The sequence below is a fragment of the Girardinichthys multiradiatus genome, chromosome 7, assembly GCF_021462225.1.
Source record: "Girardinichthys multiradiatus isolate DD_20200921_A chromosome 7, DD_fGirMul_XY1, whole genome shotgun sequence".
Classification (NCBI taxonomy): Eukaryota; Metazoa; Chordata; class Actinopteri; order Cyprinodontiformes; family Goodeidae; genus Girardinichthys; species Girardinichthys multiradiatus.
The window spans coordinates 41,402,842-41,420,604 of record NC_061800.1 but is presented as its reverse complement, the minus strand read 5'-3'; the positions used below and the strand labels follow the sequence as shown (position 1 = coordinate 41,420,604).

The window sequence follows — 17,763 nt, the reverse complement described above, 5'->3', positions numbered from 1 at the left end:
AAACACACACACACATACATATACACACACACACACAGCAAGCCGTGGGAGAAGAAAGAACACACACAGACACACACTCACATCAATGAGGCCTATTGACTCTGTTCCCTCTGAGCACGCACAAAGCCAGCCTTTCAAGTTCATCTGGACTGATGTAATAAAATTGACACATGCAGTCGGCTGAATTCTGGGGCGCCTGTTACCTAAACTCTCATTTCCAAAGCACTGTCACCTCCCCTCACTGCAAATGAATCAATTACAGAGCAGTATAATCCTGTTAGGGGCCAGATGAATGCATACCTCCCCGCTGGCAGGTGCTGGCAGGCTGAAGGGGCTTATTGGAACAGGCGATATCAAAGCTGGGGTTTTATGTGCCACATTAGAACCACTGCAGAGCAGCAAGAGGAAGCCGCTGCGCCTGCGCTCGCCGCCTCAGCCTACACAGCCAAACACTCTGCCAAGCAAACAAACCAACTAACATCAGGCTGCAGATCTTGAGACAACTGCAGCGACTGACAGCCCTACTCATGAATTATCTCTGATCAGCAGCTTCACTGGAAACGTTCTGCATGTGAGCTGCAGCAATTCAGGCCCAGTTCTCCACATTCAGCCTGGGGATGCACAATTTCTGGAAACAAAGTGTTCCAGTTAGGCTATTGCCACAATTTAAAACCAGAACTCCTTGAGCTCTTATAGAAGTTCAGTTCAGAGTGAAGAGTAAGCCATATGTATGATTTCATCTTCAACATCATAAAAAGCATTAACACTAATAAAACGTGGTTTGTTTTTCCTCCAACAGTCTTCATTATTAGTATAAGAGAGATCAGAGTGAGAGTTTGTTCAGTGTTTGCACAGTTAAACAATAATAAAGAACAACTGTGCAAGGAAATGTGTGTTGCACAGATGATGAAGTGAGAACAGGCTGTGTTTCTGTCAGCTGTTGTTCTTGCCCCATGGAGGATTCAAAGGAAGAGCAGTCTGGAGTATTAACCAGAATAAAAAAACATTCTTTGTCCTGTTTGTTGTTTTTTCATCTGAACGAAAATGATCGACCTGTTTCCAGTGTTTTTACCAACGTTATGAGTTGATTTGACAGAAACTTAACTGAGGAGTTTTATGCATTGATACAGGTTTTATTAGGAGGGACGCATGGGTCAAAGTGGAGGTCCAGTTGGAGCATGCTCACTCCAGCACTTTTACGGCACATCTGAAAGTGGATTCTGAAGCACCTTGTCTTAGAATGCCTGAACAACCACGAACGTTGGCACAAAGGGGGAGCTGGGGGACGACTACAGCCTCCTCCCTTCCCACCCTCCACCCTTTGCCGTCGGCCCAGGCCATTGTTCACCAAGGGAGGGGGTCTTCAGGAGATAAATGGCTGCATGTTAACCACGTTTGACAGGGCACACAAAAGGGGACACCTCGGGTCCCATGACGCAACCTGCAGCCCCCCATCGCTATCCCAGAGAAGTATGACCCCTAAACTCAGGAGCTACAGGAAGTTTCCACTGCTTCCCTTCACCTGCGAAGCATCTGATCCAAAAGAAGATGTTTCCACAAAATGTTTGAGTTCCTTTAGGTGATAGTGTTAGGTTGTACGAGGTGACTGAACCTATCTGCTTATTTGGAATGACCTCAAGTATGACCTTTTTTTAATCGTCTAACCAGAAGGAATGTCTCGTTAAAGAGTGATTTTATCTGAGGTTGGTTTATTTGTGACTAGAATATTAAGTCGATTCCAGCTTTTCAGCCTATGACGCCAGGTTGATCAGTTTTTAGTCTTTGACACAGCTTTGGGTCAGTGTCTCAGTCTCCAATTGGTCAGATAATTACCCTATCTGCGATGAGTTTGTTTGTCAGCCTGTTCAGTTATCCTGTCTCTGAAGAGTGTTTGACTAGTTATTCAGTCCGTGACTGAGCTATTAGTCAGCTTTTCATGCACGGTTCTTTTCATTTAGCACTGTCTGGTGGTTATTTTTTAATTCTCTGATGAAGCATTTGCTCAGCAACTCAGTCTGTAACAGAGTACCTTGTTAGTTTTTCTGTCTGATAGATCACTGGGCCAGTAATCTACCCTCTGATGAACCATTTGCTAAGTATCTCTGTCTAGGACAGAGAATGGAAACACACTCAGTCATTGCAGAGTTTTTTGTTTAGTTTTTCAAAGTTGTCTGTTTAGTGTTTGGTCAGTTCTCCATCATTCGGTCAGTTTTTCAGGATTGGGTCAGTTTTTAGGCTTTGACAGAGTGACACATGAGCGTGTTCAGCTGAAATGAAGCAGTGGGACAAAAGCAGAAAGCGTCTGTCAGGCTGCAGGCCGGGGGGGGGGGGGGGGATTTTTTTTTTTTTTAGCTAGGGAGGGGGATTATTGTCCTCTGCTAACCTTTTCAGCTCTGTTGCTTCTTTGAAGGTTGACGGGACTTACAAAGCACCTGCCCCGTCTCCGAGTGTCCCCCGCCTCCCCTGGCTGTCCCCCATGACCTGACCGGCATTCCTGGCCAACAGGGGGCCCTCCCCATGGCTACCTTTACACCCCCGCCCAAAACAATCTCACAAAGTCTGGTAATCCCACAGCAAACACGGCTGTGAGGCTCAGAGGCGGTGCACGAGACTTCTCACAGCTGAAAGGTGCTCATCACCGTGGGAACCAAGAGTGAAGGAAACACTGCTGAGGTGCACAGGCTTCAGACTCTCAGAAAATGCCCAATCTGAAATATTTTCAGTGATGATCATTTTTAAAATCAACTGTCCAACATAACTCAACAAAACAGGAGCTATGATTCTTTCAAAATACATTTTTAATGGAGTTTTATTGGAACATAGGGCATTTGATTTAAATTAGTTTTAACAAAACTAGACTTTATGGCTCATCTGCAACATTCTGCTTTAGTTAAACTTAAAGATGAAACAATCATCTGTCTCCAGGTGTGAGGTTCCAGCCAATCTGAACCGCCAGTCAAAGTGTCCTGTCCAGAGACAGAGTCTTTGTGTTTTTATTTTATTACTGTCCCGGAACCCGACAATGAGGACACCCACAAGGAATCTGAAATTTTCACAGGAATCTGGTTTCCAAACCTTCACTTTGCTTGCAGCTGTTAATTTTTTATTTTCAAAGAGGTGATCAATAATGTTGCTGCTTTTCTCCCTGTCCCGTTGTTTGGTCAGTTCATCTGAACAGTTCTTCAGTGGATTTCTCCTGAACTTGAGTTGATCAGGAACCTGTAAGTTTCCTCCCATTAAACTTCACTACACTCATCTCTCAGGACTATCGTTTGTTTATGGTCATCACAGCGGAGATGTCTCCTTCAGACCGGACACTGCGAGCAGCTCTGACAGGAGTGTCAGCTCTGATACCTTCATACTGCGAGGTCAGTGCAGCAGGACTCTCCCTGAGGCATCCGGGTCGCACCGAGAGGCACTCCTCGGCCTCATTACTTTAATTGGTAGATCTGTGACCAGCAAGTGATGAGAGAAACTGATCTGATCTGGCCTGAGGAGGTTTTACTGGGAGTCCGAGTGGACAGAACATCCTCCTGAACTCTAGAGGTGAAGTGAACAAAGTCCTCAATGAGATGCAAACTCACAGAGAAACAAAGAGTACTTTTTAATAGCCAAAACAAAAGTTTGGATTTCTCTGGTGGAGACGGGATCTATAAAGAAAACATCAAAACAGATCAGCTGTCCAACAGTAAGACATGTCTTCAGCACTCAAGCTTCTTTATTTCCAAAGGTCATCAGATTTAAAGAGCAATGCTAAAGTTAGTGTCATAATGGAGGAATGCCTTCAAGGTTCTACAGAGCAACACAACATTCCTGAACTTTGTCAGTCCAAAAAAAGACCCGGAGCCTTAAATTTCCAGATCCTGACCAAACACAACCCAGCACCAGAACAGAATCAGTCCAGAATGAGCCAGCAATTACCAGGCCAGTGTTAGTCCAAAATCAGCCCAATACCAGATCCACTGTAATCCAAAACCATTACTGTGCCATGCCAAAATAAGCCTTAAAGACAAAGAGCACTACCAGATCACTTGGCATCCTAAAAGACTCAGCGAGATAGCAATGGCAGATAAATAAGGAACAGACCTGTAACAGGCCAGTTCTAATTGAACAACATCTCAGTACCAGATTAATAATTATCTCAGAACCAGACCAGAAGAACCTTAAAAAGAGAATCTGACTACTACTGAAAGACCTATAACAGGATGATATCACAAAGAACACAGAATCGGACCATTATCACACCAGTTACCAAGATTAGACTGGAACCAGACCGATATCAGATCAATAAACCTTAAAGATTCAGAAACAGACCAGTACAAGAACAATAAGAACCCAACCCAGACCAGTGTCAAGCCAGTATAACAGAGACAACATCCAGTGACGGACCTATAATAATCCAACAACCAGACCAATAAGTACCTAGAACCAGGCCAGTACCATTCCAAATCAAACCCACCACAGGCACATTAAAAGGCTAGTAAGAGGAAGCTATCACCCCAGTACCAGTTTAGTATCAGCCCAATATCCCAGTACCACAACAGTCATAATCTGTTTTAGCTGAGTACCAGCCCAATATCAGGCAATTCAGCCCAGTTACTGTTGGTGACGCAATGTTGGCTTCCATCAAACATCCTGATGTTCATCATGATAACCTGAGGGGACTCGGAAGTGAACCCAGGACTATCCCAGCAGAGGTGGGCGGAGCCTGGAGGTTTTGGCGTTGGGGTGTGGGGGTGGTGGGAGTTATTCAGGCGTACAGTGTTGGTCTGGACACACAGATGTCAGGACACCTTAATCCAGCCATCCGTTATTGATTGTTCCATGTGTATGACCTTGCCCCAGGAGCTCGGCCAATCAAACGCTGCTCCTGTTGGGGCTGGGCCTACAGATTTAACAGGTTGTTTTCTCAGAGGCAGATCTCACATCAGTTCGACATCAGTCAGGTGATGTGAACTGGAAATATGACAAACAGCAGAAGGAAGACCATCAAAAGGCAAAAAGAAGGAAGTGAGGACAATAAATACAGGATAGGATTTAGATAAGAACTTGAATGTAAAAAATTACTTTTTAATTAACAGCAATTCTCTCTTCAGGTTCATCTATTAAATTGTCAGTTTTAATCTGACCTCACTGCCTGTTAATGCGTGTGTCTGTGTCATTCTAAGACGGTTTCTCACTGTTTAAGTGTGTCTTATCTCTCCGCCCTGATGTGCCTCCACGCTGACCTGAGTGTGTGTTATTGCGTGTTTTATTGTCTGATGGTGTGTCTGGTACAGTATGAGTGTGTTACAATGTGTGTGTTATCTTCCTGCCCTTATGTACCTCCGCTTTGACCTTGACGAAGCCTGTTTAGGCTAACGGCAACAAAATGTCACCAGTCGGCTCCGAGCGCACTGATGAAGAAAATATGCATGGTTCACTGAAAGTGAGCACGTGTCAGTCACCTTGAAACATGACAAACACCAGAGTTTTACTGCAACAACATACCGAGGCACGATGGGAGGTGTAGGAACATTGGTGACTCAGAGGCGAGTTGCTTTCACAAGAAAAGAGAAGGAGACGTGTTTTTAGAGGAATAAAGGTGGTGGCAGTGGGTGGGGGGGGGTCTGATATGGCTTAATGCACTGAAGTTTAAAGAAGCGGGACACATGTGAAAGTGTGTTCACGCATGAGAGACGAGGGAGTGGGTGGGGGTGTTTAACAAGTCTATAACTTTAAGACAATACAGTTTTTGCTGGATCTAGCCTGAACGGTTCAGGTAAAATTACAAACTGTTCAGTTCAACTAAGAGGCAAATCAGAACAGTTCAGATCCGATCGCAGGATTCCTAAACATTCCTTCTTGAAGAGAAAGTAAAAGTAGTTTCTAGTTGCCGTCCAACTCACAAACCACAACTACCAACCAGAAAAAACCTCTGCCGAAAGATGAGTTAACTGCCCTGGATGTTGCTAAATTAACGGGAAAATGGTAGAAGGGTCGAGATCCGAGTCAGGATTAAAGTCACTGAGCCGAGCCTAACTTGGTTAAACAGAATAAATCTGAGCCTGGTTTAATGATTCTTCATCACATTTACCTGGTATCCACAGTCAAGGACCAGAGGTCAGAAAGGAGTACGAAAAATCAGGATGCTGAACTTCAAACATGACACATGATGATGTCACAGCCATACTGACCTCTGACTCTCGCAAACGTCATCATCCCACTGGATCCCACTTTCTTTCAGACCAGGAGATGAAGGTTCATCATGTGACTGACCCTGGTCATGTGACTGTGACGCCACTCTGCCTTTATTTTGGGGCCTTTATTTTTTTTTGGGGGGGGGCTGCATTGAGCAGACTTCCTGTTGTTAACAAAGGGCCCTTCTTCTGAAAGCGGGGCCCCAGCTCCTCCTCTGCTGTCCAACCAGAGGTGTTTGCTGAAGTAAATCTGCCTAAATCCTGGAGGTGGGGGCTGAGGGGTAGTCCAACAGGAGGTACGGGGGGGTGGGGGGGGTGTGAAGGTGAATAAAGATAATCTGCTTTTCTTTACAATAAAAGCTTTCATGGGGGCGGGGCACAAAAATTAAGAATTCATATCACATGCTGCATTTTAGACTTGATTCCTGACCTGTAAAAAAGCAGAGCAGCCAGGGGTCCCCGGGGGCCACCAGGGCCCCCTACAGGTCCCAAGTTAAGTTGAAAAAGAACGAAGCTCTGGATTCAGTTAATACAGATCAGTTAGGTGCTGCTGAGAAATATTTTACAGAAGATTATTTTCTTTACAAATTATGGAAAACAAGCTGCCCTAAATGTATTCTAAATCCAACTGAAATCCAAACAAATCTGAAGAAGCAGGAGAAATCATGCAGCTGTTGACAGAAGGACCATTTCAGGAAATTTTTCTCATTGAAAAACAAACTTTCAGGACGTTTTTGGTTTCTGACCGAACTGTCTGCCACTCAGGAGGAGGAGTTGTGGAGGCCACAAACACACCCACCTCCTGCAACCTCACTCTGCCTCCTTTCTCCACCTCCTCCTTTCTCCGCTCGGTTCTTTTTCTGCAGCTCCTTTCATCTGGGATGGCGGCGAGCTGAGCGTCCCCGGCGGCGCTCGCAGCCTCTGAATGGTGATTAAGCAGGAGCGGAGGAGCTGCTTTCTTTGTTCTGCCCTTAAGGGGGGGGGGGGCAGATATGAAAGACATTCAGGTCAGAGAGTAGCAGCTCCGACCTGCTTTTAAACCGCTTCATCAGAAAACCATAAAAAGGCCCCTGTCATGTTATTTCAACGCTGTTCTGCTCACGACACATCTCCAGAACCAGAACTTCCAACTGTTATAGAATATAGAATAAAAGAGGAGACAGGTGGATGAGTGAGATCCTAGAATGACTTTAGCCAAGCTGCAGCTGGGCAACTGAGCTCTCAAGGTTCAAGTGACAGAACCAAGCTCTGGATTGAATGTTGAGCAGAACTTTAAAATGAAAATCACATCAGGCCAAACTCCTGACACGACACAGAGCTTCTTCCGCCAATCCAATCACAGAGACAAGATCAGACAGAACAACAGCTGAGAGACGGGAACGATACCGTCAACATGCAGCAAGCTCCTGTCATTGTGCACAGAACCTGGGTCAATGTGCACAAAGTTCCAGTGACTGTGGAGGTTCTATCAGCATGGAGCATCTGTGAGTGTGAGACAGATAGCGTGCAACGGGCCTCCTGTCAACATGAACAGGCCTTCTGTCAGTGAGAGTCACTTTCCATGAAACTCCTGTCAATGTGCACAGAGCTCCTGTCAGATTGAAAAGAGCTCCATGAAGCGCCATTTAGTGTGCGAAGAGCTCCCGTTACCGTGCACGGAATGTCTGTTAGTGTGCATAGATTTCCAGTTAGCGTGCAAAGAGCTAAAAAGAGCTCCTGCTTCCACGGACCTCCTGTTTCATGAGAAGCAGTCAAAGTTTCCTTCCATCATCATTCTGATTTAATGAAGTGAAATTAGAGAGAAGTTGCAGTTTATTATCACACACAAACAGGTGGGCTGGTGTTCCTCAGAGGCACCGCCATGTCCCTGTTAATTGTTTTAAACAAACACCTTAAAGTAACACCTCAATCAGCTGCATGATCAAATTAATCCATCTCCTACGGTTGGGATCGCCGTGCCATTTCAGAAGAACAGAACCGGTTGAACGGAAAATAAAGATAAATATCTCATAGGTTTTATCTTGGCTGATAGTGCTGACAGACTCAGAGAGACACACCAATCTGTGGCTGATCAGCAAATCTGAACAGAGACAATTCAGAAAAACGATTCAGTCACTCAGAGAGGAAAACTACACAGAACCACTCATCACTGCAGCTTTGCTGACGACTCTGGTTCTGGTTCTGATGCAATGTCTGCAGTCCACTCTGAGGGAACATCAAACTGCAGATCACACAAACTCAAACACACACACATCCTTGTTCTTACACAGATTGAGTTCAAGAATTGCAAATATTTTGCGTGCCACACACACACACACACACACACACACACACCCACACACAACAAACAATTCGGACTGTAAGCGGTTCCTCTCATGGTTCCACCCATGACCTGAGCAGAACAGCCCAGTCCCAAATGTGAGTAAACAAGCTGCAGTTAGTTTTATTCAGACACGAGGATCCAGTTAAATAAATCTGAAATGATATTTTTTTTAGGATTGTTTTTTACATTTTTTTAATGTTTCAGGTTTTTCCAGCTGTTTTATTTTTTTACATCCTGCTGCATAGCCACAAGCAAATTATATATTATAAAAATATATTCAAATATAAATCTTCAATAAAAATCCAGTGATGTATTTATAACTATGATGAAGAATTTGGATTTAACATAAAATTTATTTAAGACAAAACGATTATACAAGACCAAAAGGAAGACATGTGACACACACACACTCCACCGGAGCTCCGGCAGAAAACAGATTTTAACTAAAAGCTGCAGCCTCACAGCTGGATGGACCCTAGAGGTGGACGAGGCCACAGATCCACCGTCTGAACCCCCCAACAGTTAGACCTGCAGCTGAGTCAGACACCCTGAGACCCCCAGAGGCAGGGAGACTCCCAAAGGACCGGGACGGACCCTAAACCTCAGAGCCGTGCAGAAAGAAGAATGCCAAAATAAATTTTAATTTCTTGAGTTTAAATGTCATTTGAACAGATCAAATTGAATTAAATTAGAAAGGCAGAAGCAACAAAGGGTAGTATATGTTTTCCTTTAACAAACTTCATGTCCCTTTAAAATGTCTCAAAATGAAACCAAAATTTAAATCTAAAAAAATACATTAGATTCTGATTATTTTTTTTTTTTATAAGGGCTGGTCTGAACCTCTGGTTCTGTTATGATAACTAATAGTTGTTGTTTTTTTTTACTTCAATTCATTTTATATGTAAAAACGTTTTCTTTTTATTTTGTCTGTTCCTGTCCAGATTGCTTCAAGTTGATTTAGTTTCTGTCGCTGCTGTGGACCAGTGTTAAACAGAACCGATTCTGTAGTTTTTATGCCTCATTGTGATGTTGTGTCTCCTTGTCACCTATATAAAGAGCTGTCCTATAATCATTAGTTTCTCTTGCTGGTAAAGATTAAGACATCGCTGGAAATATTTTTTTTTATTTTGCTTTTTAAGTCTGAGGAAATACAGAAACTCCACTGACAAACAAACAGAGACACAGCAAAAAAAAAAGTGAGGAGCAGAGACCCGCATGCGGAGCTCCGGGTAACGGTCCCGTTCCCGCAGCGTCCCGCTCCAAACTTTCTGTAGTCTGCGACACTTTAAGCGGAGCTTCGGGGTGTGTGTGTGTGTGTGCGGTCTTACCGCTCTTTCTGCGGGGGTTGAGCTGTTTGCGCCTCTTCCATCGGGGACTCTGGGCCATCATCTCCGGCTGTCCCGGTCCTCCTGCTGCCTGGACAACAGCACAGACACACACAGTCAGTCCCAGACCGAGTCCGAATCCCACAACTCCTGATCGACTCCCAGAACTCCCGGTCCACTCCCACAGCGGCTCCCCGCACACTCTGCGCACTTTGTCAACACTTTGTTAGGCTGGAGAGCGCGCAGCGAGCCGCGTCCCCGTCAGCCTGTTCAATGATGAGGAGCGTCTCTGCTGCTCTGACAGGAGGAGGGGACACACACTGACACACACTTACACACACACTGCTCCACCTCACCACTGAACTACACCCAACACCTAACTTGTTGATCCGTCAGGCCTCACCAGTCACTCATCAATAAACGTGTCAATATCAGCTCTGAACCTTTTCTTCTTATATAACATCAACATTGAGGCCTGCTGTTCTGGAATGAGCTGCGGTGTTTAATGTAACGTTTCAGCTGCTTCACATCCATCCATCCATCCATCCATCCATCCATCCATCCATCCATCCATCCATTCATCCATCCATCCTCTGCGGAAATCCAGCGGTCTGAGTCCACAGATCTAAACCCAGAAAACGGAGCAGCAGCTCGGCCACACTGTCTGCCAGATACCGTTCCGCTCATCCATCTATATACCCATCCTTCCTTCCATACCTCCTTCCATTGATGCATCCGTCCCACCTGGAGGCTCTCCTCTCACCTGTCCGCAGGTAGATCTGTGCAGGTAGGCGCTGTGCTCTGATTGGCTGCACGGAGTAAACTGTGAGCCGCGGAGCAAACGGAATGAAGAGGAGCAGAGGGTTCTTACCGGAGAGGTTCGCTGTTTCGTGCTGAAGGTACAAAAAGTCCAGTTTGTTCTCTGTGGGTCCGGAAGGGTCCAGACAGGTCAAGGTGTCGAAGCGCCTCTTAGTCCGCGTCCGGACCGCTGGTACGGACTGCAGGTTTGTCCGCTCCGTGTGCCGCCTTCCGCCGCCTGTCACCGTGTCTTTCTGCTTCATAAACAGCCGCGAGAACTCGTGGCCGCACGCGCCACCTATCTTCACGCGGAGGGATAATTGATCTGCTTTTCTGTTCACGCGCCCCGCTTTCTGCTCTCATACCTCAAGGCAGCTGCTGATTGGCTCACAGGATGTTACCTGAACAGGTGAAGCTTCTCACCTGGTCTTGTGGAGCATGCGCAGATGGTTTTGTCCTCTCAGTTACTTATGAGTTAAAAACTCACATGTCAACAGCATTAATAATTTGTAAATCAGAAAATATAAAAGAAAAATGTATTTCATCCAGAAAAATTATTAAATTGTTCATTCTTTTGAAATAATTGCAGTTAATAATATTTTAATTACATACAAAATGTATAACATGAAAATAAAAATCTATTTCATCCAATGCACTGATTACTGTTATTTTTAATATTATTATTATTTTACCAGAATATTAAACAGTATAAGAGATTTTATGTTTTATGTCTGCAATGTGTGCGTAAATATAAATTTGAAATGAAGAGGAACTAAATAAAACATGGTTAACACTGTCTACAAGTGTTACAGTGTTTGGATTGGAAAGTTTTGCATGCATTTTCTGTATTTGCTATCTTTAAATGATCTCTGCATTGATCTTTTTGTTAAACAGGAGACATTCCTCCTGTGGTGATTAATAAAGTTTCATTACTGTAAAACATTTGGGCCTCTGGGGCCTTCAGGGATCCTAAGAGGTTGCAGTCAGCCAGTGGTGGGATGCATTCAAAAGTGACGGCTCTCCTTAGACACCTGAAGGAGGCCATGTGACTTTTCTGAGGTCATGTGACTGTCTGGTTCTACCTTAATCTGAGCTGTGGAGGGTTTATGGTGGTATTAGGGGTGTTTATGGGTCAGAGTGGGGGGGGTTAAAGGGATATTACACTAATCACAGTGTAAGTGCTCCCATCATGCTCAGAGTGGGCTGAACATCTGTCCTCACTGTGTTCATGTCCAGAAGGGTCAGCCAGAAACAGGTCAACAGGTCGCTGAGATCAGGTGTTGTGCAGGTAACTGATATTAATGGAGTATTCACATTTATTTCAACCCATCTGTGGTTCTCCTGTGATCCTGTAGGTCACACAGTAATAGCTTACTAAAACCTACTAAGGAGCTAACTCCTGGCCAGATGATGATGACAATGAAGACGCCAGACCTTCATCCTGGATCTTTGTTTGCTGCTGTTTGACAGCAGAAAGTTCTGTCCATATAGTATATGGACTGACGTTCTGTCACAGTTAAAGAGTAAATTTAACCCTGTGGTGGCATGTGCAGGTTGATAAAGACCCTCAGCTTCCTCTGAAGTTCTGATGAGTGACAGCAGCTCCCGAAGCAGCAAGGGTTAAAAGCGTATTAAAAACTCCAAACTGGATCTAATGGGAGGATACCTGGTGTTTCCGCCTGTGCTTCCTGACCAGTTGGTTTCTGAATCTCACAGATAACAGCTTCTACATTACCATAAATATCGGTTGCAGCTTTCTATACAACAACACTTCTGTCAGGATCTCAAACAGCTTTTTGTTTGACGAACAACAGCGTTTCGTCTGGAGGGTAAACAGCTTAAGATCCTTTACATTTTTCCAGACAGCAAAGATCAACAGCGTGTTCCAACCAGAACACTGTTTTTGACTTTTGCTAGACAGAGTTGCTAGAAACTGAACTGATCTTGAATGAAACTGAACTAAACTGGACAGGACTGGACTAAACTGGAATGGACAGAGACTATGAACTAGATTATACTAAATTCATCTACACTGAACTTAATAGGACTTCCCTAGGCAGAACTCTATTAAACTGAACTAACCTAAATTTGACTGAACTGAATAGTGAAGTGAACTTAACTCAACGGAACTGGATTAAGCTGAACTTAAATTGACCGATGTAGACAGAATTGAACTAAAATTAGTTAAACTGATTTGAAATTATTTGAAATGCACTGAACCGAACTGAACTGACATAAACTGAACTGAATTAGGCTGAAATGAGCTGAAATGAACTGAATTAGATTAATTCAATTCAGTTCAGTTTATTTATATAGCGCCAATTCACAACACATGTCGTCTCAAGACACTTTACAAAAGTCAGGTACATACATTCCAATTAATCGTAACCATTGAACTGTGCAGTCAGATTCAGTTATTTATTCAAATTGGATAAAAAGTTTTTCTATCTGAGGAAACCCAGCAGATTGCATCCAGTCAGTGACTTGCAGCATTCACTCCTCCTGGATGAGCATGTAGAGACAGTGGACAGTCACTGTTGTTGACTTTGCAGCAATCCCTCATACTGAGCATGCATGTAGCGACAGTGGAGAGGAAAAACTCCCTTTTAACAGGAAGAAACCTCCAGCAGAACCAGGCTCAGTGTGAGCGGCCATCTGCCACGACTGACTGGGGGTTTGAGAGATTAACTTGAATGAACTGTCTTGGTTGGTACTGAACTGAATTAAAATATTCTGAACTTCACTGCAGTGGCTGAAATGAACAGGACTTCACTGAACTTAAATGGATTGACATAAACTGAACAAGACTTAAATGAAATACGTTTCAGTTCAAACTGGATCAGAACAAACAATAAAACATGTTTACTGGAAGCTCAGAGCAGGAAATGGGACCAAGCTGCAGAATGGTTTCTTGTACTGCCTGACACAAACATTCTAGGTAACATTCCTGGTTTCATCCCCACACATCTTCACTCTGAACTTCTCTATCAGCAACGACTCGATTCAGTTTAAAACTCAGGGAAAAACTAAACAATGCTCTCACAGTGAACACAGGCAGGAAATGTTGCTCTGCAACCAAGGCAGACCCCTGGAGGTCAGAGATTAAGAAAGGAGAAATCACACAGAATCATATGACATGTCTGTTGATGTTTTCACACTTTTGAGCTGCTGGAGGTGCTTCTGTTGTGTCCTCCTCCAGGCTGAGTCACTTCCTCAGCAGGATCCACCTGACATCAGCTGAGTCCTTCTCCCACTGACCCTAACAGTGAACTAAACATTCTGCAGCATGTTGGGTCCGGTTAGTTTCTTCTTTCTTCCAGGAGTCAGTCAGTTAATCCTTATCCTTCTCTCATTGCAGCCTCCTGCTGAACCTACCAGACAGTTTTTTCACAGGTATTAGTTAACTAATCCACAGTCTAACTGAAACTGTGTTTCACATGGATCTGTTTTTCCTACTTCAAAGTCCAAACTGAACAGTGACACTCATTCAGACCACAAATAAAATCAGGGATCCCAGATAGCATCGCAAATCATCCAATCAGGACTCTCCCAGCTCAGACATAAGTAATCAAAAGGCTGACAAACTCAGTTCCTGTTTGATTCAAGAAGAAACTGAAGCCTGTTAATAATTTGGATTAAAGTTGATTGCTTCCAAATCAAAATCAGTCAGCTTCATCATCTCTTTGATGTTTCTGATAAAGCTGCTGAATCTACCTGACAGTCTCTCCACAGGTACGAGTGTTTCCACGTGTTCTCTGCCGGAGTTTTTATCCAAACCGTGGAGCGCAGTTTCATCAGCTCTCCGATGCTCCTGTTCCACACTGTGGAGGTGTTCCTGCAGACGGCTGATAACCGCCTCTGATCAGGTGACTCCAGGTGATAATCTGAGTCTGTGGGAGTCAGACGGCAGATTACGGTTCAGGTGCTGATCTAAGAGCAGTCTGAGTGGGCGGTTTGATCCTTCATGGCCGTTTAACAGAGCCTCAGAGGAATTTTACGCTTCAGTTAGAAAGTTCTGGTGACATGTTGTAGCTCCTGGAGAGGATCAGAACCTTCACACAAGCACCAGCTGACAGAAAGTTTTACTGATGGAGACTTAACTCCAAAAGGAAGAGGATGGAAATGACTGATTTCAGACTGATCAAACTGCAGCAGATCAAGGTTCTTCTCAGGTAAACTACATAAAATCAGGGATCTCGATCAGGTGATCAGATCAGAGCACTTGATCTCTGCTGTCTTAGATCTTCCTGATGTAAATCAGTCTGTTTCTCAGTTTAAATAATGGAATTTGTTGGCTGGACCCTCCAAAGTTTCATATTGCAGAGTTGAACCTCACTGAATCTGCTCAAACAGAAGCAGACTTGATCCAGGTTCTGTAGAACAGTCCTACTGAGTTATCTGCAGATTGTCTGCTTGAGCAGCCTCCAGTAAGTTTGTTCTCTTTCTGAAGCAGCTCTTACCTCCATCAACAGGAAGCAATTTCACAACTTGGAACGTTTCACAAGACAAAGTGGTCAGCAGCTTCACAGGTGAGGTTGGCTGAATGAGGAAGTTCATCACAGAGTTACCACATTTCACCATGCCACAAAGTGTCCCAACATCTTGGAGAGTTTCACACATCTGAGACAACAAGGTGAAACTTTGTTTTACTTAAAACATATTTTCAACAGGAGATGCAGAGTTAAATGTTCTCACAATAAAACAACTCATAGATTTGTTTGTGTCATTTCAGCTCTAAAGAAAAGCACTTTATTTTCAAAAGTATTCCCACACTTCGCACATGAACTGAAGTGGCGTCCCGTTCTTAATCCATAGGGTTCAATATGACGTTGGTCCTCTATTTGCAGCTATAACAGCTTCAACTTCTAGGAAGGTTGTCCATCAGGTTTAGGAACGTGTTCATGGGAATATTTGACCATTCTACCAGAAGCACATTTGTGAGGTCATAGACTGATGTTGGACGAGAAGTCCTGGCTCTCAGCTCCCCTCTAATTCATCCCAAAGGTGTTCTATCGGGTTAAAGGTCAGGACTTTATGCAGCCCAGTCAAGCTCATCCACACCAGACTCTCCCATCCATGTCTTTATGGATCTTGCTTTGAGCACTGGTGTTATGTTGGAGGAGGAAGGGGCCATCTTCAAACTGTTCCCACAAAGTTGGTAATATGGAATTGTCCAACATCTCTTGGTTTGCTGAAGCATTCAGAGTTCCTTTTACTGGAACTAAGGGGCCAAGCCCAGCTCCTGAAAAACAACCCCCTCCACCAAACTTTACACTTGGCACAAATCAGTCAGACATGTACTGTTCTCCTGGCAACCTCCAAACCCAGACTTGTCCATCATATTACCAGATGGAGAAGTTATTCGTCACTCCAGAGAACAAACCTGCACTCCTCCAGAGTCCAGTCAAGGTGTGCTTTACACAACTGCATCCGATGCTTTGCATTGCTTTTAGTGATGTATGGCTTGGATGCAGCTGCTTGGCCATAGAAATCCATTCTATGAAGCTCTTTATGCACTGTTCTAGAGCTAACCTGAAGGCCACATGAAGTTTGGAGGTCCTTACTGATTGCTTCTATAGAAAGCCGACAACCTATGCACACTACGCTCGTCAACATTTGCTGCCCCCATTAGTCAGTGTACATGGTCTACCACTTGGTAGCTGAGTTGTTGTTGTTCCCAATCGCTTTCACTTTCTAATAAAGCCACTGATAGTTGACGTTTGTTGCACAGGTGGCGTCCTATCACAGTACCATGCTGGTATTCACTGAGCTCCTGAGAGCGACCCATTCTTTCACAAGTGTTGGTAGAAACAGTCTGCATGTCTAGGTGCACCTGTGGGCATGGAAGTAATGGTACACCTGGTTTCATTTATTTGGATGGGTGAGCAAATACGTTAGGCAATACAGTGTATCTGAAAAAATATTAACATTAGCGGGTCTTTACAAGTTCCAGGATGGATGGATGGACAGATGGATGGATGAATGGATGGATGGATGGATGGATGGATGGATGGATGGATGGATGGATGGATGGATGGATGGATGGACAGATGGATGGATGAATGGATGGATGGATGGATGTATGGATGGATGATAACCACTGTAAACAGCGTTTCAGATGAGGGAGGTAGACATGGAGGCTCTGATTGTTCCATAATTGGAGGATGAAGATGTTTGGCGGGATGGAGATGGAATAAACTGTTTCCTCTGGCAATTTGAAGAAGCCAGGTAATTGGTTTGTTAGCAGAGATCCTCCCAGAGCTGTGCCACTCTGACAGATGTTCCCTGGTTCCTCTGTTTATGCATGAGACAGAAAACATTCAGTCAGAGAAATACCAACAACTCATCAGACACAAGAAAACTTCAGCTGTGATCCGATGCAGAGAAATTCTGCCGCAGCTTCAGATTGTGACTGAAAACTATCACTCTGACTGCAGTTCCAGAGAATCCAGCTGCAACGTGAACACAGAGGGTGAAACAGGGAAATGTTGAGAGTTTAATGGGGTCAGGGGTCATTGAGAGTACGAGCATCCTGACAGTTTTATGAGCTGAAGACTAAGGAGAAGGAACTGCATCTGGCAGAGAGCCCAGAGCCTGCAGGTAGCTTCAGTGGAGCCCAACATGTGACCCGTAAAGCTGAGTGAAAAACATCCTGCAAACCCAAGAAATGGATAAAGCCGTCTTTAATTGACCTCAGTTGCATCATTATTCATCCGGTTATCATGTACGAGTTCACAAGGTTATATTAAGCCAATTCATCTGGTTGCTCTTAACCAGTTCACCGGGTCAATATGAACCAGTTCATCGGGCTATTTTGAAACTCTACATTCCATTATTCTGACAGTAGTATATATAACCCAGTTCATCAGGTTATTGTCTGTGTGGTATTTTTCACATGCCAAAGGTTTCCTGAGCGTTTTCTCCATATTCCAGACGTCACAGTGTGTGTCCAGGTTTCCCTCGTCTTCGTCATCTCTGTGATCTCTGATTTGAAGGATGAAGCCCAGTCCTGGCATTCTACAGACCGTCCTCTGACTGACTGGCTGCTCATTGTGTGGAACAGGTTACTGAGCGCGCTCAGACTGCTCCCCCAACTCTGGAGGCTAACACAGGCTCATCAGAGGAATTCTGGGGGAAT

At 44.3% G+C, this 17,763-nt stretch overlaps 1 protein-coding gene across 3 annotated transcripts in view; it reads right to left on the bottom strand.

Annotated features, from left to right (window-relative positions):
• The window catches only part of LOC124871844 (zinc finger E-box-binding homeobox 2-like), a 45,276-nt gene extending 34,332 nt beyond the window's left edge, over positions 1-10,944 (bottom strand). The window contains exons 1-2 of one of the 3 annotated variants that reach the window (XM_047371442.1): positions 10,699-10,944; positions 9,831-9,918 (exon numbers count right to left, since the gene is read on the bottom strand). In XM_047371442.1, the coding sequence (XP_047227398.1) occupies positions 9,831-9,891 (61 nt within the window). In that variant the 5' untranslated portion in view covers positions 9,892-9,918; positions 10,699-10,944. Of the gene's footprint in view, positions 1-9,830; positions 10,213-10,698 lie in introns of those variants that run through there. The other 2 variants (XM_047371440.1, XM_047371441.1) reach the window with 2 other exon arrangements.
• Between the last annotated feature and the right edge of the window lie 6,819 nt (positions 10,945-17,763).